This window comes from Bactrocera neohumeralis, chromosome 2, assembly GCF_024586455.1.
Source record: "Bactrocera neohumeralis isolate Rockhampton chromosome 2, APGP_CSIRO_Bneo_wtdbg2-racon-allhic-juicebox.fasta_v2, whole genome shotgun sequence".
Taxonomy (NCBI): Eukaryota; Metazoa; Arthropoda; class Insecta; order Diptera; family Tephritidae; genus Bactrocera; species Bactrocera neohumeralis.
Window position 1 is genome coordinate 56721372 of NC_065919.1, and position 22970 is coordinate 56744341.

Here is a 22970-nt window from a genome sequence, read left to right on the forward strand (position 1 = left end):
AATAAAAGTAAAAGAGCGATGTAAATAAAAAGAGGAAATCAAATTTTAAAAATAAAAATATTTGTAAATAAAAACGAAACATACACACACACACACACACATACAAACAAGCAGTCAAACATAAGCTTGCGTTCGGGAGCGCACTTGGAAGCGGCGAGTAGCCGAACTCGGCGAGAATGAATAGTACGCTGTAGAATGCCGAAATCAACAAGAAAGCGCAATGTAAAACGGAATGTGAAAAAGAACTTCGCATAAAAGTTTCACAGCAATTTTGTATGCAATTCAGTTGAGTGGCGATATTGTCGCGAATAAAACGTTTGGTCCACAAGCAATTAACCCAGCTAATCGTAGACGCAAAGAGCTAACAGAATAAGAATAATTACAACCAATAGTAGCAAATACTAAACATCGAGTGAAATTAAAGTGCTGTGAAGTAATTACCGTTAGGAGATCGGTATTTTAGAAACCAAGAAGTGCAAAAAGGTAGTGAAATTCGAAATAACGGCAAGCAATCGAAAAAAATTTAAACAAAACTTAACGAAACGCTTGCCACCTTCTGTGTTTGTGTGTTTTAAATATTTAAAAAATTTTCTGTATTAAAAAATTTCAAAATTAAAATTTTTCTGCATTAAAAGTCAAAAATTTTTAAAAATTAAAAATTTAAAAAATCAAAAATTTTTCAAAATTAAAAATTTCTTTACAAATAATTTTAAACCTGCATGTCCTTGTTTTGTCTAACTAAAAACATCGATTTTCAAATACACTTACGTGTTTTACCTGACAGGCGGCAATTTGCCTGTGTTGCAAACAACCCGAAACACCTATAAAAACAAGCGAAACAACGAGCAGCGGCAGCACAACAACAACAACATTATAAAATAGAAATAGCGTATTTTTAGAAAAGAATCAAAAACACATTTGAATACGTCAAAATGTCGGCGAAAAATGTGAGTGACTTTCATTTCTACAGCTGCAAACATAAAATCATGCACACATTCACATAAAAATTTTTTTTTTGCTCATACGCGCATATAACGTAGATATGTAGCATGCTGTCTAACGGTCAACCATTGTTTCATCACCACTACATACACACTTAGAAATGTGAAATCCTGCTTGTCAACTCTGATGAATTAGCGCAAATTCGCCGCGATCGACGTCCAACAGCTGTCGATCAGCAGAAAACATATGTTTCTTATTTTCAAATGCTGAAAATTGCATTAAAATATTTGAGTATACTTAACTACTTATATCAAACTAAGCATTGAAATGTTGGTAAAAAAAATGTAGAGGCACTTTGGATTGAACAAAAAATAAAATAATAATATTTTTTTTTGAAATATTTTTAATAAAATATTTTTTTTTTAATTATTAAATTATTAAAAAATATTTTTATTACATTTTTATTAATATTTTTTATAAAAATATTTTTTCTTTTGACTTAAATTATTTTTTTTCACATTACAATATTATTTTTCTAAAATTAAAAATTTAATATTTTTTTTATGTTTTTCTTATTCACTTTTTACACGAACAACGGTATTTTTATAAAAATAAAAATTTTATATTTGTTTATGTTTTTATTATTATTATAAAAGGAAAATTAAATTTTTTTTAAGTTTTTCTTACTAATTTTTTAAACCAACAACGGTTATGTTTTTCTTATTCACTTTTTCTAGAATAACGGTATTTTTATAAAAATAAAAATTTTATATTTTTTTATGAATTTATTATTCTTATAAAAATAAAAATTATATATTTTTTTAAGTTTTTCTTATTCACTTTTTAAACCAACAACGGTTTTTAATCTTAAATTTTTTTTTTATTATTATTTTAACAGTAAAAATAATGTTTTTTTGTACTTTTTACACAAGCAACTGTATTTTTCTAAAAGTTAATAATTTATGTTTTTATTATTATTTTAAAAATACAAATTTTGTATTTTGTTTTGTTTGTTTCCTTATTCACTTCTTTAACGAACAACGGTGTTTTTCTAAAAAATAAAAATTTAATAATTTTTTTATGTTTTATGTTAAAGAACGGTTATTTTTCTGAAAATTAAAAATATCAAAATTTTTTTTTTTTACGTTTTCCAGTGTTAGAGTTAGTAAATTTAAGACAAAATTTAATTTTTAAATTAATTTATTGGATAATTAATATAAAATGTGTTATCATATAACACTAAGAACAATATATTTTCACGATAATTTGTGTTTTTTTTAAATAACAAAGTCCTTTTTTTCCTAAAAATTAATAAATTTTTTAATACTATTTTTATTGCTCATTTTGAGTTCTACCCAAGCTAATCAACATATGTATTCGATATAATTAATTTAGAAATAATCAAAAATCGATATACCAATTGTGTATTAAATAAATCGCATCTTCTCAAATATATTTCCCATAATTCTTGTTCGCTTCCTTCTTCCATCTGTGCATACGAAATCTGCGCTGCTCAACAGTTTCCTGCTCAATTAGCTGGCTAATAGCCCAGCAGACTGATTGTTTTACAAATTCATGCCGCACATAATTAATTAATCACTTGAAATCAACGACGACGAAGTGGCGCGAATGATACACACACACATATATGTATGTATATGTTATAGCTTCTATTTATGCATTACTGCCTCGCATATAAATTATTAGGCGCATTATTGCAGAAATTTATTTGCATACATTGTAAGAAATCAAGCAAAAATATTAATAAATAATCTGCAGGCCTTAAATGCAGCGAAATATGCACAAATACATTTTGAGGAAAATACCTGGTTGCTTGATTTATTTGCACGCTGCCATATTTCTCAAACGTTTCGCGGCTATTTATGACGTTTCGACATAGCCGCCTCAACCGAAGGACATTTGCTCAATTCAATAACAAACCAATGCCCACAAAATACATCCACCTGTGTATATATGTATGTACATTAGGGTGATTAAAATTTTTTTTTTTTTCAATTTTTATTCGCAAAAATAGGTTCCTAGACACCTTAAGAGCGCTCCAAATATGAAAAATTTTAATTGTAACGGGTGTGTATATAACGGTTTTCTATTTTTTTTATTATCAGAAAGATACAATTTAGTATCTATTGTAACTATTTGAAAAAATATTTTGTTAATTAGGTTTTGTAGGAAATTGAATGCTCTAAAATATGGTCTCTTATGATTTTTTCGTAAACCAAAACGTTTAAAAGATATTAACAGTTAAAGTTTGATTATTTTTGGGAACATTTTTTATTTCTTATGAATTTTATAACTCAATGAAAAAAAATTATTATGAATAGATTTTTGGAGACGTTTTCTTAGAGGTGTCTAGGAACCTATTTTTCAGAGTACCAAACGAAAAAAAAAAAAAAAAAAATTTTTGATCCACCCTAATATGCATTGATGTTTGACGATGAATATCTCGAAAACGCTTAGCTTAATCGAAAAATCATAGTAGACCATTTTTATAAAGCAGTAAATTTCCTACAAAACAATGTGTTTCATCATTCATAATATTTTTTTTTCATTGAGTTATAAAATTAATAAGAAAAAAAGAATTTTTCCAAAAATAGTCAAATTTCAACCGTTAATATCTTTTAAACGGTTGGGTTTACGAAAAAATCAGAAGAGACCATATTTTAGAGCATTCAATTTCCTACAAAACCTAATTAACAAAATATTTTTTCAAGTAGTTGGAAGCGAGATATAAATTTTTCCATCTGATGATAAGAAAAAATAGAAAACCGTTAGGCGGAGGACCTTCCCGTTACAATTAAAAACTCATATTTGGAGAGGCTTTCTTAGAGGTGTCTAGGAACCTATTTTTGCGAGTACCAATTGAAAAAAAAAAAAAAATTTTTTTTAATCACCCTAATGTACATATATGCATTTGTATGAAATCGCTTATATGGCTATATGTTTTCCTAGGGCGAGCGTATTTTTAGAGCGCCAATAATGCAAAAAAAAAAATTAATAAAAGTGTGTGTACGTATGTGTGTATATATGTAGTTTTATATGCAATTGCATAATAATGCATAAAAAATCCATAAATTTCAGTAAACTATTGTAACGATTTGCACGTTTATATTTTGAGATCCCAGATAGGGTTAGAATCATGGGCTAAGCTAGCTTATATTGCGCCAATGGACATAGCTGACGTCATAAAATATTTTTTTTAGTTTTTTGTATTTTTTTAGAAATTTTTATTTTTCTTGACAATGACATCAGGAGTTTAACGCAAAGCTTTTACTTATAAAATCAAAGCTTCAAACATAATCCAGGAAGCTTTTATTGTATTTATCGGCCGGAAAAGCACATTTTTATAAATAATAGTTACATGTGATGTTTATAATATCTATTATAATTAATATAATTTGATTTTGATAAATTTTTGATAAATTTAAACAATATCCAACATTATAAACATTGATTATTACGACTTTTTTGCTTTATGGATGAAAATAGAAGATTTTCAACGCATAAAGAATTGCCCAGAAGGAAACGTTGGACACCCTATTAAATAAATATCCAACTGATCCGCATGAGGAGCTATGCTCCTTTCTTTAAACCTTCTGTAAGTCGTCGCTTCTTTTCGTAGAATTTCTAAGCATTACCCCTGTCGTCTCGCTTCCCTCTTCAGCTCTCGGTATCTATGTCACCCCGCTCGTGTTGTGCTCGATCTCAACATTGCGAGGTAGGCTGTCCGCTTTCTCTCTACTGCGACACGATAGTCCTCATCGTACCAGCTGTTCTTTCGACCCTTACGAAAACCAATGGTTTCGCTTGCAGAAGTTTGAAATGCCGTCGCACCGTACGCTTATACCGAGTTGCTAATGAGTGTTTTCAGAGAGCATGAGTGCAAGTCGAGTAAAAAATCGTTCGGCTGTTTGTTGTGATTGCAGCTTTTCGATGTCGCAAATTCCTTGTGTTTGTTGATGTGCGCTTTTTACTGCACAGAGGCGGGTGTGTGTCTTGGCTGCAACAAGATAGTGGTCCGAGTCAATGTTCGAACATCGGAGCGTACGTACGTCTAAAACACTGGAGACGTGTCTTCCGTCTATCACAATATAATCGATTTGGTTGGTTGCTTTCGGTCGGATGACAGCCAGGTAGCTTGATACATTTTATTATACTGGAATCTAGTACTCTAGTATTACATATAACTATATTTCGGGCTCGAGCGAAATCGATCAGCCTCAACCAATCTGGGGCTGTTTCCTCATGGAGGCTGAATTTACCGACTGCTGTGCCAAAGATACCTTCTTTGCCCACCCTGGCATTAAAGTGGCCAAGCACGATTTTGACAAGATGATGGGGGCAGCTCTCATAGCTGGGCTCCAAGCGCTCATTGAATTCATATTTGGTCACATTGACCTTCTCTTCCGGCGGGATGTGGACACAAATCAGCGATACGTTGAAGAACTTCGCTTTGATGCGGATTGTGGCTAGACGTTCATCCATCGGGATCGGAATTTGCGCTCCTTTATATGACCACTGTAGTAAATGCCACAAAGACCTACTTGCCTCAATCCTTGTCCCGTCCATCGCATTTCTTGGACGGCGGTGAGGGCAGCGACACTTTCCCAAATAAGGGACCGGTTATTCCAGATGCATGCCCTTAAATCGTTATGCTTAATGCGTATGCCACGGTCGTAATTAAAAGGAGGGTTTCTCTTCCGAGGCTATTGTTTAGTTTTCATTAGGGCGTTTTTACCCAGCGCACAAACCTGGGGAGGGGATGGTTCGCCTTATCCATTTAGCTCGCCTTCAAACAGATGTTCCTTGGATACCCAGAAGATACTTGATCTAGGACCGGAAGTCGTGCTTGAGCCATATGTAAAAGAATCATTTCTGACACTACCAAGTAAATGGAGCTCAGATAACTTTCCCTCCCTGAAAACGTTAGTCCTTAGTTCTGACGTTAAGTACTTCGATTTCAATTTTTCACATTTCTCACTTATTTTAGGAAAAATTTCCTAATTTTAATAATATATATATACGTATATATAGTATAAAATATTATTATATATATACTAAACATAATTTGAAAGAACAAATAGCCAACAATTAAAAACACAAATTTACCATTTCTTTTGTTCAGCTTCAAATCTGTGATTAATTATTCACCTAAACATGTTTTCCAAACACTACTTAACTTTACTCAGCACAGCTGATCCGTAAAAATAAAAAAATACGAAAACATGCACACATACAAACAAACAATAGAGCGGTGAAGGCAAAGGTGATGATTAATTCTGCAATATGATCACATTTATTTATGCGCAAAGGCGGCATGAAAAAATTAACAAGAAAAATAAATTTAAAAAAAAACGTTTTTTTTTACTATTTTTGTGCTTCATATATTATGCGCACACATACATATGCATGTATTTATGTATATGAGCATACATGCATATATAAAAGTAGATATCGTTGCAATGAGTCAAACAGCAAGTGCAAGGTTGCAGGTGATTCAAATGAAAGCGCCATATTTGGGCGGAAAAGCAGGCTACTGAAAAAGTGGACGCTAACAGTAAAAGCAAAAAGCGAATGAAAGTAAAACAACAAGAAATGCCTATAAAGTGCATTTGCGGCAAATACGGAGCGATATTGATTGACAAGGCACGCCGGCGCGGCAACTGGCACGCGCAGCGGTTGCGCCACAAGCAAAACCAAACAAGCAAAAGCATAGAAATATATTTATAAACTCACATACATACACACATTTTTGCAACATACATAAATCGCAGCGCAATGCAATGTCGCATCCTTTTCGGAATAAAGTGCATTTTGCACAAATTTCAGACAAGTTGGCAATCGCGCCACCAAATTTAAATCGCACTTGTTTCAGTCGCGGAATGTAATTCATTTATTGCATTAGGTGCTAACGTACTCACATATTTTTTAAGCGCTTATGATTTCATTTGGCTTTGTTCAATATGTGAATGTTCGTATGTATGTATGTTTGTGTGTGTTATATTTTTACTTTGAATTTCATTGGAATGCGCCATATCACAAGTCGTCTATGCATTCTACATTGTTGTGTTTTTTTTCGATGCTTAAGTCACCATGCTATAAAAATGTACATTTTAATAAGAAAAACTCATTCGCGCTTGAGTCAGTTTTTAAAATTAAGTCCATTAAAGGAATTAAGTTTTCGCTCTTTCTCCCTACACTTTTGGAACAAAACAGATAAAATATAAGCTTTATGCATTTTTGCTGTGACCGCATCGGCAAAAATACGAGAGCGGTTTGATACATCCGTGAATATTCTATTTAAAATTTTCAGATATTTTTGTTTATTTTTTCACTAACTAGATTATTTAATTCTAAAAATTTCTACTTAAAAATTTTTCTCAAAATAATCTAAGCCTGTAACCAACGTGCTTTTCTTCAGCAAATAATTTCATAGAACTAAAATTGGTGAAAAAATGTGTAAACTAACCTAGTCTGGGCAATTTTACATCCCAGTAAGATGGCTTCGCGCATTGACTCTGTTACACCTTAATCAATCCTAGAAATTCACACTTCAATTCAAAGTGCAACTTCAGCAAATAATATTTTGAAGTGATCATGCGTATTCTAATGAGTATGAGCATCTTTCTGATCTATAATTTCATTAAAAATTGTATGTTAATCGACATTGAGCAGCATATAGATTAAGTTAAAAAAGGTTAGATGGCTGATCCCTCAGCGTGAGAGCCACACTTAGATTGTTATGTAACTTCTGAAGCCATACGAAAAACTCCAGTAGTTAAATATCAGCTATCTATTGTAAAACCGTCCTGAACCCAACACAAATCCGCGTAGGTGTTTTGTTTCAATTTTTGCAATTTCACCTGGATGTCTAAAAGTATAAGATCCAAAGTATTTTGCGTTGCTCTGACAAAGGAGGGACATTCGAGGAAGAAGTGTTGAGCTGATTCTATCAAATCTTTTTCCAAACAAAAGCTAATGCATTAGGCATCCGGTAAGCTGTTCAATCTTACTGCATGAAACCCGCTCGAACAGTGTCCAGTTAGAGTTTCTACCACCGTTGTAATGTGGACCTTGCTTAGAGTGAAGAGTTTCCTAAACCTCTTACGTTTTATCTTTGGTCAGAAGGACCTTGAAACTGCAGAGCTACTGGTCAAATATCAATACCTGTCAAATATCAATGACCCGCTGAACTGATCTGAGACCCAACAGTCCAGTAGTGAACCACAAAAAGCCAATGGAGCTTTTACCTGTTCCCATTACGTTGTTATTGAAACAGAAGTACCGGATCATCAGCAAGCTCATCAGTCTTACAGTTTCCTGCAATACCGCTATTGCCAGGCACCTAGTATAATCATAAAATTACTCGATGAGAGATAAGGGGTCTTGACAACATGTCACTACTCTTCAGCGTACTTGCCGATAACGCGGGCTAGACTCGACAACATAGTTATCCAAATATTTTGAGATAGAATTAAAGCTTGCGAGCATTTCAGCGTTCCGAAACTCGCATTCATCTAAGTACCCAGATTTTCTGAGTTTACAGCGATGCGATATGCAGTAAGACGTTCAATGAGTAGATCGCAGTGCACCACAAATACTATTCAGAGAACACTCGCCAGTTTTTTTGCGTGTGTAGTCTTGCCCAGCGCCTTCCATCAAACAAAAATTCCGAAAAACTTTCTATATTTAGCTAAAGTTTCATAAAGCCAAAGAGCTGTTTTTGGTGAGATCCCCCACCTTTTGCATTGAGGAGCATTTAAAATAGTTAAATTTTTGCCCAAAGTTCTCAAAGACTCTCCAGGCATCAATTAAAAGTATAAGAATCTACCTTAATTTCCTAAGCAACTTAAGCTAACATATACCCACCATATGGCTTCTGACACAAACAGTATGGTGTGTCAAATTGTCCCGCGTTAAATTTAAAAAATCATCGTCTTTTCGACGGTCCTCATTTATAGAAATACATATCTACTAAACAATAAATGTATAAAGCACAGCTTTGAGTAATCATTCAAGCGATGATGTCAAATTTACACAACCATACTTCTTTTATTTCGGTTTAATTATTTGCTCTGCGTATCTTTTTTCTTCATTTTTATTACGAATTTCTTTATCACATATTGTTTAGCTAGAAACTTTTTTCTGAGGGCAATCCGTGACTCATTTGCATAAGCAAAGATATATGTTTTTGCGTGAATTGTTTGTTTATCGAGTGTTTTCATTTCATTTTCAATAAACATTCCGTATTATGAGGCAAAACATTTCAAAAGTATGTATCGATACATACCTACATATGTATATATTAGCGCTTGGATGAGTAGGTCAAGTCACATTTGGTCAACATTTGTTTTTCAAAGATATTCCAAGTTGATTAGCTTATTGTCAAGCCCATCTTTTGTTACCTTTCACCAATTTTTAATTGCTTTTTAAATAAAAAGTTTTTATGAAATGGTTTTTATTCTATAATAATCAAGCACACCGAATTCTTTGGAAAATTCGAACTCACCATATTATATTATATCTGGTTCGCAAATGAAAGGAAAGCATTTATAAATGTTCCATAGTTTCCATATGGGTGAGCAATTTCAAGGTTCTCTACTTTTTTACATAAAAACCACAGAAACTTCAAATTTAATGGGGACTGTTTATTATCCATCGAAAGAACATTCTTTGGCGTTAATTTTTTTAAGATTATATCTTTCATACGTTGACCGCAGCTACATCTCCGATGGTCCAACCGTTGAGTCCAATTTTCGATGGCTCATTCAAGCATTTCGACTGGTAATTGCCGAATGATACGCATGATGTTTTTCTCCAAGGCCTGAATCGAAACGGGATTTTCGCATAGACATTGGACTTTACGTATCTCTACAGGAAACCTTTAACGGTGTGATATCACACGATCTTGGTTGCCAATCGAACGGCCCAAAACGTGAAATTATCTGCTCACCGTTGTGACAAGTGTTCTCTCAATAAATCCATTGATTGATGCGATGTTGAAACTAAATGTCGCCGAGAACACGAGTTTCAATTTCAGGCATCAAATCGTCGGTCATCATGGCGCCATAAAGGTCGCAATTGACGGTTACGTTCTCACCGGCATCATTTTTGAAGAAATATGGACCAATGATTCCACCGGCGCACAAACCACACCAATCCGTCGAGTCTGTTGAAAGTATTTTAGCTGGGTACGGACACGTCGGCTTATGTTTAAAGTGGGAAAAGAAGTTCATTTTAGACTATGTATAGTATATTCTCTGGTGAGAATCATTTTACTTGCGTTTGCAAGGTCCACAGGATTTGTATATTGAATGGTAATGTTTGCATTGATCCCGTCGATGGTCTGAGGATCGTTAAAGTATACTTTACTCTTCAAATAATCCAAATAAAGATGAGAGAGAGAGAGTCTTTTGACATTAGATGTACAAGGAATTTACAGAAATTGAGGTGTAAAAAAATTGCCTAAACAATTCCTTACCTACATCGGGTTTGCTGCAAATACTATTGGTTATAGAGCAAAAAATGTTGTACGACTTTGCAGAATATATAATTATCAACAACAAATGTCGCTTCAGCATATATCAAACTATTATAGTTTCATCACAATAAGTGTTCTTTTATAAAAAAAAGTAATAATAATAATGCCGCCTTTCTAAAAGCACTTTATTTGTGCCTTGGTATTAATCCTAATCAAAATTAATTACTTTATTTTCAACACTGATTCAATACCTTTATACACTTTTTGATTTATTCCATTGGGATATTCCATTCAAAGGATATCACGAATTTAAAAATATAACTACATATTAGCATGTGCACATTGTACATTGTATTAGCAACAAGTCGTGGCAAACGGCTCAGCTAGGCTACAACCCAATATACTATGTAAGCGTCAATCTCAATAAATAAAGTGCAGGACGACTTATGACGGAATTGTATATAAATAACATTAAAAGTTCGATGTTCACATCCCCACGTCGAAATGAGGTCCTCTTTCCTCAAGTGGGATGGCAAATGGAGTGATCTGCTAGTAGTCTTTATTTTGAGTTCATTTTTTGAAAAATAATTTTTTTTTTCAATAAGTTTCAATATATGCTACATTTTCCTGTAATTAAAATTAGTTTACATTGTCATTTCAAACTAAAAGTACATATAAACGGTATTTATGAATTCATAACGTTCTTCTGCCTTAGCTTTGAGTCACGAGTAACATTTATTGAAGCCTACCTTTAGGCTGAGCTGAATTGCTAGCATTAAAACAATTTTTAGGTGACTAATGTTTGTGTGAGTAACTCATGTGTGCTATGATGAGGGAAGTGCACAAAAATATTTGTGTGCACATTGGTTATACTTATGGCATGAATGAATACGGAAATATACATACATATGTACATATATAAGTACATACTTACCTATTTCTTAGTAAGAATAAGTAACCGGTAAACGGAAATAACGATGATGATGAGTAAAACTTCAAGTTAATATTTGAAGAATTGATTTAAGATAGCGATTGAATCAGACAAAATAAGTGAAAAATTTTATGAACTCAATGAATAATAATAAATTTGATCAAAGTGATAATAAAACAGTGAAAAACAAACAAAATAGCTGTAATATGTATGTATATATGCGCCTAAAGAAGTGTTTATTGTGATAAGCAAATATAAAACTTTCGAAAGTGATGAAATAAAAAACAAAATATAAGCAAAAAAATTAAAAAAAAAAAAAACAATCAAAAAACACCGCAAACATTCCAATATGCCACACAAATCAAAGCGAAAACACGCGCTGTTTGGCACACAAAATAGAAACTCAAATTGTTAGAGAGCGCCCATCACGCACCACGCCACTCACGCGCACCTCAACAGCAAGCACTCGCGCACACACACACACACACGTGTGATGAAAGTCAACGCCAGCAACAATTTCAACCTCGTCACACTCAACGTCATTGACGACGCGACTTTCGGTGACGACAACAAAAATCTGTGCGAACGCGATTGCCGACGCGTACGCCAGGCGTTCTCATTCCAAACAGATAGGCGAGAGCAGTGACAACAACCACAGCAACACAAATACAAAACAAAAATTTGACCATTGTGGTGCAGTCAACCATTTCACTTGCATAGAAGATACAATCCAGCATTGTATTAAATAACAATAACAATTACATTACACACACACAGACGCACACATCCATCACCACAAAGCCAGACAGTGTAATAAACAAACAATTGGGCAGGGAAAAAGTGCGATTAGCATGAGGTAGACGCATTCCTATCTGTTGAATAGCATTTTCAATTAGTACGGACGCCTCTCTCACATGACCTCGTCACTCTCCACTCTCACGTCGCTCACAGAAAGAGCGAGCGAGAGTGTGAGTGCGAGGCAGTAAATTAGAGAATTTCAACAGAGTTGTTTACTTGATCATAACAGCAATTTCACACAACAGAGAGAGAGAAAAATGTTGATAAGAGTGCTACACAGAGAAAAATAAATTACACAATTATGAGGAATTGAATTTGTAACTTTTTTTTATAAAAATTAAAAAAAAAACAGGCTTAAATAGTTTTTGAATTCCATTGTTTTGAAGCAAACTTAGAATATTTTGAATATTAAAACTTTAATAAATGACTTCCTCTCGACTGTTATTATAAGAAAAAGATTTTAATAAATTAACTTACATTCCGCGTTAAAGGAAGATATAGTTCCAACTTGAAAAAAGAAACGGTTAGTGGCCTGTCAAAAAATTCAGCTATTTTTCTACTTCCAAAAAAGGAATTCCCATTCAGTATTCTTCAAAACTAAAATCGCCTTCTCCACGTACCATACAATAATTTTTCTATTTTCGTCTATTTGTTTGGGCCTTGGTATGCCTTGTACCATGCATACCATTTTTAAATTGATTACGCCGAAACCTCAATAAGAAACTTAACATTGACTTGATGTATGTTAGCATCAGCCCATAATTCGTACTACCTAACACATTTCGGTTTAACCCAGCTGGCTTACAGCTGTATTTTTGGTTTTGGATAAAAAACTCTATAGGAAAAATGACCACCTGGTCAAGCAATAGCGAAACATTACTGAATTAGAAAAGGCAGATTATCAGTTGCCACCAAATTCGATTGTAAAGGGTGATCCATTTAGAGGTTAGAAACTTCAAATTTATTGGAAAATGGTTATTATCATTCGAAAGAACATTTTTTGGCATTCGTTTTTTGAATAGTTTGAAGTCTCAGTTGGTCCATCCGTTGAGTTAAATTTTCGACGACTCGTTCGAATGATGCCAGTGATGTTTTGGTCCGATTCCTGAATCGAAGCTTGTCCGCATAGACTTTAGACTTTACATATGTCTCCCCACTGGAAAATGACTAATAGTGTGATGTCACACGTTCTTGGTGGCGAATCAACCGGCTGAAAACGTTAAATTATATGTTCACAGAAGTGTTCTCTCAATAAATGCATTGATTGATGCGATGGGTTTTGTTGAAACCAAATGTCGCCGAGATCACGTGTTTCAATTTCAGTCATCCAATAGGCGATTATCATAGCGCGATTACGGTCAGCATTGACGCTTACGCTCTCACCGGCATGATTTTTTAAGAAATATGGGCCGATGATTTCTCCGGACAAATTAAACCAAATCGTTGTTTTTCTGTATGAAATGGCAGCTCTTGAATCTTTTCAGGTTGCTCTTCGTCTCAAATGTGGCTATTTTGTTTGCTTACATACCGATTGAGCCAGAAATAGGTTGAACAAAATTTGGCACGAAAACGTCGGATCTTCCTGGAACCTTTCAAGAGTCTATAGAACGTAGCAATGTCGCTTGGGAAGGTCGAGCGAATTCAGTTCTTACCTCAGCTACGGCTGTTATATTTTCTTCACAAATATTCGGTCCAATAATGAATGCTGGGTCCCAAGGTGGGGATAGTCTTGCGAATAGTACGCTTAGTAGGCCGATTATGTTGAGCGTAAGTTGAGTGAAGAGAACGAAACACATTCTTTACAGATTTTCACATTACGTGAATTTTCGAAATGCCAAACAATACTAAACTAAAAGAAGATAACAGCTTGACACGACTCATGCGTAATCTGACAAAAAAGGATATTGAAAAAGTACCTCTACTTGGATCACCCTTTATATCCGACGTTTTCTTCTGAATGTTTTAAACTTCGCATCAAACTTAAAGGCTACACCTTTGCTGAGAAAAGTAGAGAGATTTTGTTACAAACGACTATACTCTTTTTAGAATTCAATTCATTTAAGATTAGAAGTCCGACGGATTTCATTGTGGGCAACTTAAGATCAAAATTTCCGCATAAACTTGCGGAAACAGCGGTTAAGGAAGGAAGGATTACAATCCTGTGTCAGAGAAATTCTTGGAAAACAAATGGCCTCAGCTATCGATTTCACTAGGTTTTTTTTTACCAAACCAAATGCAGAAAGTATTTTCACCAATATATCGATACGAAATCTCTAGACCTTTTACTCCAACCCGTTGAAGAAAATTACGGACTCTTAATTACTTGCCTCAGGAACAACATTTAATAAAATTCATGAAATGCAAAGTTAGATGAACTTTTTCCTGGTGCTCTTTAAGTATTCATAATGAGGTTTTATGGTCAATGTTTTATTTTCATAAATTTTCACATTTAATAAAGGTTTCATAAATATCTAAGTGAAGAATTGCCAATAAGATAACCAAATCTTAATGACTCACGGGAAATTTGCAAAAACACACCTCGGGTGCATATTTATAAGCAATGCAGAAAATTCTCCAAAAGTTAGAAACCTTATCAAGAGATAACAGGCACATAAACAACTTGTCACTCGGCTTAAATATTGACGTTCTTTTGTATTTACAGTGTAAGCAAATGATCTTGCAGAGCGCAGCTCAGCGAGAGCCATACAAATAAAAGCAACAATAAAGAATACGGAGAGCTCTAATAAAAAAATTATAGAAAAAACTAAAATAAAAGAGACGAAAGTTAAGAAGAAAGAAATCAACCGGTGAGTAAGTGCTAAGTGTGGTGAATATCGGCAAAGCCAGTTAATTACAGATATTCCCCGCGCGGCGGTTAAAGGTTGAGCGTAAAGAGGCGCAAAGATAAGCCTACAATAACAGCAAAGCCGTTCACTATACAAACCCCATAAATCGTTGAGAGCTGAGTTGGTTGCTCAGCAAAAATGTATGGCAATCGCAGCGGCGGCGGCACGGGCAACGCCAACGTCAGCAGCGCGGTGAATGCCGGCAATGCCGGTCCAACAATGCGGCGTGGTGGAGTTGAGCCCACAAATGCCGGTTATAATGGAGCGCAGACGATCAATGCGGTAACAACAACAATGACCACAACGCCAAAGCCAATGAGAGTAGCAGCGCCAACGCCAGCGGCAAACACAACAACCACGCTCAACAGGAGAGACGAAGTCGCGACGTCGCTGGAGCGAACAAGCAAAGTGACAGCGCGAAATGAGCTTGTTGGCGAAGGGAGCCAGCAGACGACGATGGGTAAAACAAAGTTGTCGACTACGACGACGACGACAATGAGCGAAGCGACTGGGAACTCTGCTGCAAAGGCAGTAAATTCATATGTTGGCAGAAATAAAGATTCAGTTGAAGGTGGACCGCGTGCGCAGACGGATGTAACGGATTGTGAATTATTTAAAAGGCAGCAAATTAAGCAGCAGCAACAAGAACAAAAGCAAGCAGTACGTCAATTGCAAGTGACAGCCAATAAGCAGGAACAACAAAAACAACAGCCGCAACAACAACAAAACGTTAACGCATCGAGTGCTAATCAAGGTAGTGCGACAAAAACAGTGCAAACAATCGGCAATAGTAGTCAAAATTACGGCCAAACGTCGACGGCAACGATTCATTTAAATCAGCAAAACAACAACAATACGAACACGAACGCGAACGCGAGTGCAAGCGCGAATTTCACGCGACCAGCGCCAAATACTTACTTGTCGAACGTGAGTTTTAACGCAAACGCGAGTGCCAAAGCCAACACCTACGCCGAACGCGATCAATACAACATCAACAACAACAGCAACAATAACAAGTCCATAAATTATCCGCCGCCGGACAACAGTGCAGGATACTACAGTCCAGCAGTGTCTGGCTATCCACGACCGCAGCAAACAACCGCGTACAGCAACAACAACAACAGCGACTACGATTACTATCAACAGGTGTGTGTTGGTGTTGTTAACAAAAACAACAAAAAAATAACAAATTGTGCATGAAAGGGCAAAGAAAATGCCAAAACTGCGCTCCAAACGCTTTAACCGCTTACCGAACGCTTCACAGCGCTCATCAGCGCAAGCTAATAAACCGCTTGTTGTTGTCGTGTAAACGCTTCTGAATTCTATGCGCTGCTTGTAGAAGCAAATTAACATTTCGCAACTAATGAAAATGTTAATGAACTTCACACGCCAGGCAGCCAGCCAAACCGCCGATTACTTTACACATAATTATACATCTCTATGTCTATGTATGTGTGTGCAATAACAAATCAGCCACTTCGGCAGCCAACTTCAACACAAGCCAAAGGCAAACACACACGGTGGCAAAGACACTTGTGAACTTGTAGACAGCAAAAAGTGGCAGCAAGGCCTGTGACGCTCTTTTCCAGTCATCACCCCGCCAGCCGCCTCTCTGCCCGGCCCCCAACCGCACACGTTTAATTTAATACCTTAAGAATGGAGCATTTTGCCTGCCGCACTTCTTGCGGTTCTTCTTGTTTGTTGGCACTTTTATGACTGCCAGCCGGGCATGGCCGGGCCGACCGTTCGTGGCGTTGCGTTGCGTCACATTGCATGACAGCGCTGCCGCGCGCAAGTTTGTGGCAATTCGCCTGTATTACTGCCACAGAGCCTTTCATGGCAGCTGATGTGGCACGCGTAATGTCCCAACGTAGGAACGTACGAAGTGCGCTCCATTGGTGGCACATGGACGTGCATATATTAGGGTGGACCAAAAAACCTTTTACTTTTTTCCTAGGATATCGAGAAAATATCGACCGAAATTACAAAAAAACAAGAAAACACGTTAACTTCGGTTGCACCGATCACAAAGCCTGACCAAAATTTTATTTTGATCGATCGGGTTGTATGGCAACTATAGGCTATAGTAATCGGATCTCGACAATTTTTGCAGAAGTTATACAAATGCCTTAGAAAATAATCCATGCCAAATTTCGTCAAGATATCTTGTCAACTGAAAAAGTTTTGCATACAAGCACCTTATACCGATCATTCAGTTTGTATGGCAGCTATATGCTATAGTAATGCGATCGCAACAATTTCTTCAGAGATTACACTATTGCTTTAGACAATAACCCATGTCAAATTTCATGAAGATATCTCGCCAACTGAAAAAGTTTTGCATACAAGTGATTGCTTCCAATCGTTCAGTTTGTATGACAGCTATATGCTATAGTGGTCCGATATCGGCAGCTTCAACAGATTAGCAGCTTCTTAAGTTGAGCAATGAACGTGTGCAAAATTTCAGCACGATATCTCAAAAACTGAGTGACTAGTTCATCTACATATATACAGACGGACATATTGACGTAGCTAAATCGATTCAGCTGCCATGCTGATCAGTAATACAGATATTTTTTTAGGAACTCCAACGTTTCCTACAATATTTTCATAGGCTTAAAAAAATTTTTTTTTTTTAATTTTTTTTTTTGGGCCACCCTAATACATATACAAACATTTACAAATATGTCTACGTAGAAGGGGCGCGTCGAGGGCCAGCAAGCGGCAGAGCCGGTGTGCATGTCCACATTTCTCTGATGCCGGTTTTCCCGTTGCATGTTACGAGTATGTGAAGTGGCAAGGCTGCATGACACAGGCTGCCATAACTATAAATATGACTATAACTCTATATAGGTACTTATATGTAATAGAATAAATGATCTTGTAGTAGCTCATAACGAGGATTGCCTTGATAATAGCTGCGGGCCAAAAGCAATTCATAAATACATACATACTTATGAGCAAACATACACACTTGCATATACATGCATATATGTATATATATGCATATATGTATATAAGCATATTAGAGCCGCTGTGTCGCTCTGTGTGAAAATGTGGAGCGTGGCTGTCGATTGACAGCCAACATGACATGCTTCCAGATGCAACATTGTGATTATGAATAAAGTATTTCTCAATTTTTTTCACTGTCTGACTCTGCTGCTGCCGCTTGGGCGGTTCCGGCATGCACTTCCCCACACATATAAACATAAATTTGCTTTATCGCGCTTACAAGCTTACTTAACACATATTTACTAACCCGCACACACACATATACACATACTTGCCCGCTTTCCATATTTTCGTAGGTTGCAAATCGGTTTGTGTCTGTCTGTGCTGTGTGCTTCGGCTCAACGCTGATGACGTGGTTAATGGCACCAGCCGGTTTTACCGTTTGTTGTTACACGCATTACACGCATTTCATTTACATATTTACCAGCCTAAGAAACGAAAATAAAAAATTTGTGGACTTAAGTACACACACATACATACATGTAGGAAGATTTGACTGGCTTTGCTTGCAGTGTGAAATTCTTTTTTTAATGCGCTTAGTTTTTGAAGAATTTCTCTAAAGGCATTTCCGCTAAGCTTGAGTTTGATGCAAGTTTGTAAACCTCTTAGTGCGACACCGGTGAGAGACGCGGCGATTAATCAGTCGTAGGAAGAAGCATGAGTCACACGGCTCTTAGCAGATTTGTCTATTAAATTTAACAACCACAAATTTACTACATGCAACAAGTACTTTAAGTGGACAAATATTTTGTTTATGAATGTTTGTACTATAACATTTTCCATAACAGTTTTGCTGAAATATGGAATATATGTATAAATGAAAATCTTCTGTACTCAACGACACAGTTGATTATTTCGATAATTTGCAAGTTGTCTTTAATAGTATTGCAAAAACCTTGGTGTAATGAGACTTCCCTTTCACGTATAAAGCTCGCTCTTATACAGCGTAGCCACAACCTAGGGACGTAGGGAAAAGGTGTAAAACTATCCAGAAACAACGATTTGTATCTTCCCAAGCATACCAGGCTAATATACTAAGCTTAATTAGAGATTTTGGTGCCTAAGAATCAAACTTTCCATAAACTTTTTCGTAGTCCATGAATATCATAAAAATGAAAAACTCAAAATTTAGGTACTCGCGTAAAATTAAGGTGGCATTTCAATCTAGATACCTTAAGGCTACAGCTCGTCAAAAACCAAGGGAGTACTTCCGTATAGAGGTTCGAATTTCCAGCATTTTTGGCAATTAATTGTTTTACAATATTGATTGAATCCAGACTAGACTACCTTTTTAAGTCTTTTCTAAGAACAATTGTTTCCAATTTTAGCCTATAACTTGTTTTCGGAGAACTTATTTTCATTTTTTAATATTAAAAACCAGTTAAGGTTTAAAACAGAATTTACATCAAAATTTATCTTAAAAATTTTTGCTATTTTCAAGGTTAGGCACCTAAGAAAATTTTAACCAGGGTTGCATTGGTACCACAAGAACTCCGAAACCATCGATGTACTTCCATAAAATAAGATAAATTTACTGACTACAAAACTTAAGAAAAATAAAAGCACAAAATGTGGAAAAGTAAAAGAAAGCTGCCCCATCTACTCAGTCAGCTTTATGCAGCTGTTTTAGAATAATCACATATCTCAGATCCGATGACTCATAATAGCTTGTTATTTTGTGCATGAAAGGAAAGGTTATTTGTTCTGACTAAGCAAGAAATTCTTTGAAAAACTTAAATGTTTTTGACATTTTTCACATTCCATTATAAATATATTATATGAGAAAGCTTGGTCTAGGAATAACACATAGTCAGCAGATAAGCGCCTAAAAAATGTATAACTGTGTTAGATATTACTCATTTTGAAAAATATAAAGAAACTTTAGAAGCTTTTAAAACTTGCTTTGATAGTCTGCATAATTGTTTTTTTTTTATTTTTGGATCCTTAAGCTACTTTTCGACAATATAAGTATAAAATAACTTCCTTTTTATAACTGATTTTCCAGTATTTTGTATAGAATTGAAAAATAGCGTAGCATAAGATTCAAACTAAAATGTCTTTATGTCATTTTAATCGTCAGAATATATTGTAGGGTTGAGTGGCAAGACTGAACTCTTCACTTTTTTCAAAAAGCAGTGCCAAACCTTAGCCACAAATAATAATATACCGTATGGTAAATTTACCAACGATTTAGTACCGTTTTTCTAATAAGAAAAAGAGGCAAAGTTCCACTATATTTTAAACGGCAAAATGTTCAATAGCAACTAAAATAATGTATTAATTAGAATTGTCACACATAGTGTGCACATTTTACTTCGTTAAACATTTTGAAATTGCTAGATGTTCCTGAAGCTCAACAAAGGCTAATACTATTTACTAATGTAATGAATATTGTATAGTGATATATTTGATAAACTATTAGAGCACCGTTACGATTTTATTAAGAACAAACTTTCAAAACGAATCGGTGAACATTATGTTTTTTTTTTGCTAGGCGTGCATTAAATGTGACTCACCTTTGCAAAATTATTAATTTTTATTTTTTAGAATGGTCTTTGTTTTTTTTTTTTTTTGATTGAAAGACGATTTCAACACTTACATATATTCTAAATACTTTTGTTATAGAAGATTCAAATTTTCTTTACTCTCTGATTAGTACTTTTAAAAAGTATTAAATGGCAATATTAGCTGCCATAAATTCATTTTGAAATTAATATCTTTGTGTTTGTAAGCCTCAAAACCTTTACATTTTGTGCTTTATGGGCAATTTTTAGCTTCAATTTTGTTGTCAAAGAATTTCCTCTTAAATTCATGAATCACCCATAAGTGATTTCGCAGATACTTGCTAAGAGTGCAAAATCACACATATTTTTACTATCATTTATTTATAAGCTATATTTCTACAGCGATATATTTACATAAGCTGTTGTCTTCTTAACATAAATAACTATACACCAATATTTCTTTAGAGAGACATTTCGAAATTGCTAGATGTTTCAGCAGCTGCAAAAAAGCTGATATTGTTTACATGTGGAATGAATATTATAATACAATATGTTTTGAAATCTACTAATGTACCGTGACGAATTTCAACAAAAATTTTAACCTAACAATCGCTGCTTATCGTTCATTACTTACTTAAAATCAATTCTTAAAGGCATACTAATTACACATACATACAAACAATATTTAACATAAAATCAATTCATAATAACTACTCATTTCTCAAGCAAAATGTACAAACAGTAAATTTCTCAAACGAAAATTTAATAATTCTTCGAAACTCTCCACATATGTATACACATGTAGCCATCCGATTACTACCAACACCAAGAACCGTACGACGAGAACTTCGACGAAGACATGGAGGCCGAACGTGATCTCGCCGAGGACGCGCAATGGAAGAAGATCCAACAGAACACCTTCACACGTTGGGCCAACGAACATCTGAAGACGATCGATCGCAACATTAACAACCTGGAAACCGATCTGTCCGATGGTTTGCGCCTGATTGCGCTGATCGAGGTGCTATCGCAGAAACGTATGCCCAAATACAATAAACGTCCAACATTCCGTAGTCAAAAATTGGAAAACGTTTCGGTGGCGTTGCAATTCCTCGAACAGGAGCACATCAAGATCGTCAATATCGGTGAGTACAAGGCATTTTATTGATCTTTCCGTTAACATATTCGTAATTATAAGCACGAAATTACTAGGAAACTTAGTTGAAATCGAATTTATAGGGATTTGAATACATTATGCACAGGAAGGCATGTTGTGGCAGCTACGCATGCGCATAGCAATATGCGTGCTTGTTGTTGTGCGCAAAAACTGAAGTGTTGAATTTTGTTTGTCTCCCGATGAGTTGGGTTTTATTTTACCTGTCATGCGGGTTAGACAAATTCATTGAAAAGCTGAACAAAAATGTGGAGCAGCGCGCAACTACAGTGCGAAGGTTTAAGGGGCGGGGAAGAAAGCGGCGCCGCTGCGTTGAACGACGCGTTACGCTTAACAAATGCGCACAAACATTACGGCTGTGCGGCGGCAAAGCCCGTTAGACAAGACAAGACTGGGAATCGGGTTTTCAAACGAGTTTCGAGCGTTCAAAAACAAACAACAATAACAACAAATTGTAGCTATCATTTCGTGGATACCTAAAACACATTCTGCTGTGCACAGTTGTGTATTAGCATGTGTGTGTGTATGTATGCGTATTTGGGGCGGTTTCATGACTCTCACCACATCTTCTGGCCTTACTCGAGTCGCACTTGAAATATTTTGAATCTAACGAAGCACTAGAATTAAACGATATCGCTCTTGCGTCACACACAGTTGAGTTCTGGTGGCAAATGACTTCACGGTCAAGCTGATGATATCACAAATCACATACGTACACACATACATGTACATGTTTTTATATAAAAGTTTATATGTAGAAGAGCGTGTTGATTTGCTATTAGCGGCAATGCATTTCACAATCTGCCTACACAAACACACACACACGCGCAGAAATAAACTGGCAGCAGAAATTTTTTAAAATTGAATTTAATGGCACTTTTCATTTATTGTTGCCCAATTAGTTGTGCATTATTTTCCATATAAAATTTTGAACATAAAAATGCACATAAAAATTCTTAGGCGGCCTGAGAACCTTGTGGCTTCGCCTTTCATTGGGTATGCACATCGAAAACGATTTTCTCTTTTCATATTATTGTATTATTGCATAATGGCGATAAATTTTATTTTGCATTTTTTCATATTTTTTCTTATGCAACTCAATGTGTGACCACGACTCAGCCGGAGTCGGACGAGCGCCTATAATTGTGGCAATACGCAAAGTAAATGAAAAGACTTACTCACAGAGGCGGCTTTACTCACATTTCAGTGTTTATTTTTATTGCAATACGAACAGATATAACCACATACATACATACACATGTAT

General features: G+C 35.4%; 1 protein-coding gene across 5 annotated transcripts in view; it reads left to right on the forward strand.

The window, feature by feature from the left end:
- Positions 1-281: 281 nt before the first annotated feature.
- Positions 282-22970, forward strand: part of LOC126751522 (filamin-A) — a 115003-nt gene continuing 92314 nt past the window's right edge. The window contains exons 1-3 of one of the 5 annotated variants that reach the window (XM_050461851.1): positions 282-483; positions 785-947; positions 21338-21677. In XM_050461851.1, the coding sequence (XP_050317808.1) occupies positions 933-947; positions 21338-21677 (355 nt within the window). In that variant the 5' untranslated portion in view covers positions 282-483; positions 785-932. Of the gene's footprint in view, positions 484-784; positions 948-15077; positions 16163-21337; positions 21678-22970 lie in introns of those variants that run through there. The other 4 variants (XM_050461847.1, XM_050461848.1, XM_050461849.1 and 1 more) reach the window with 4 other exon arrangements.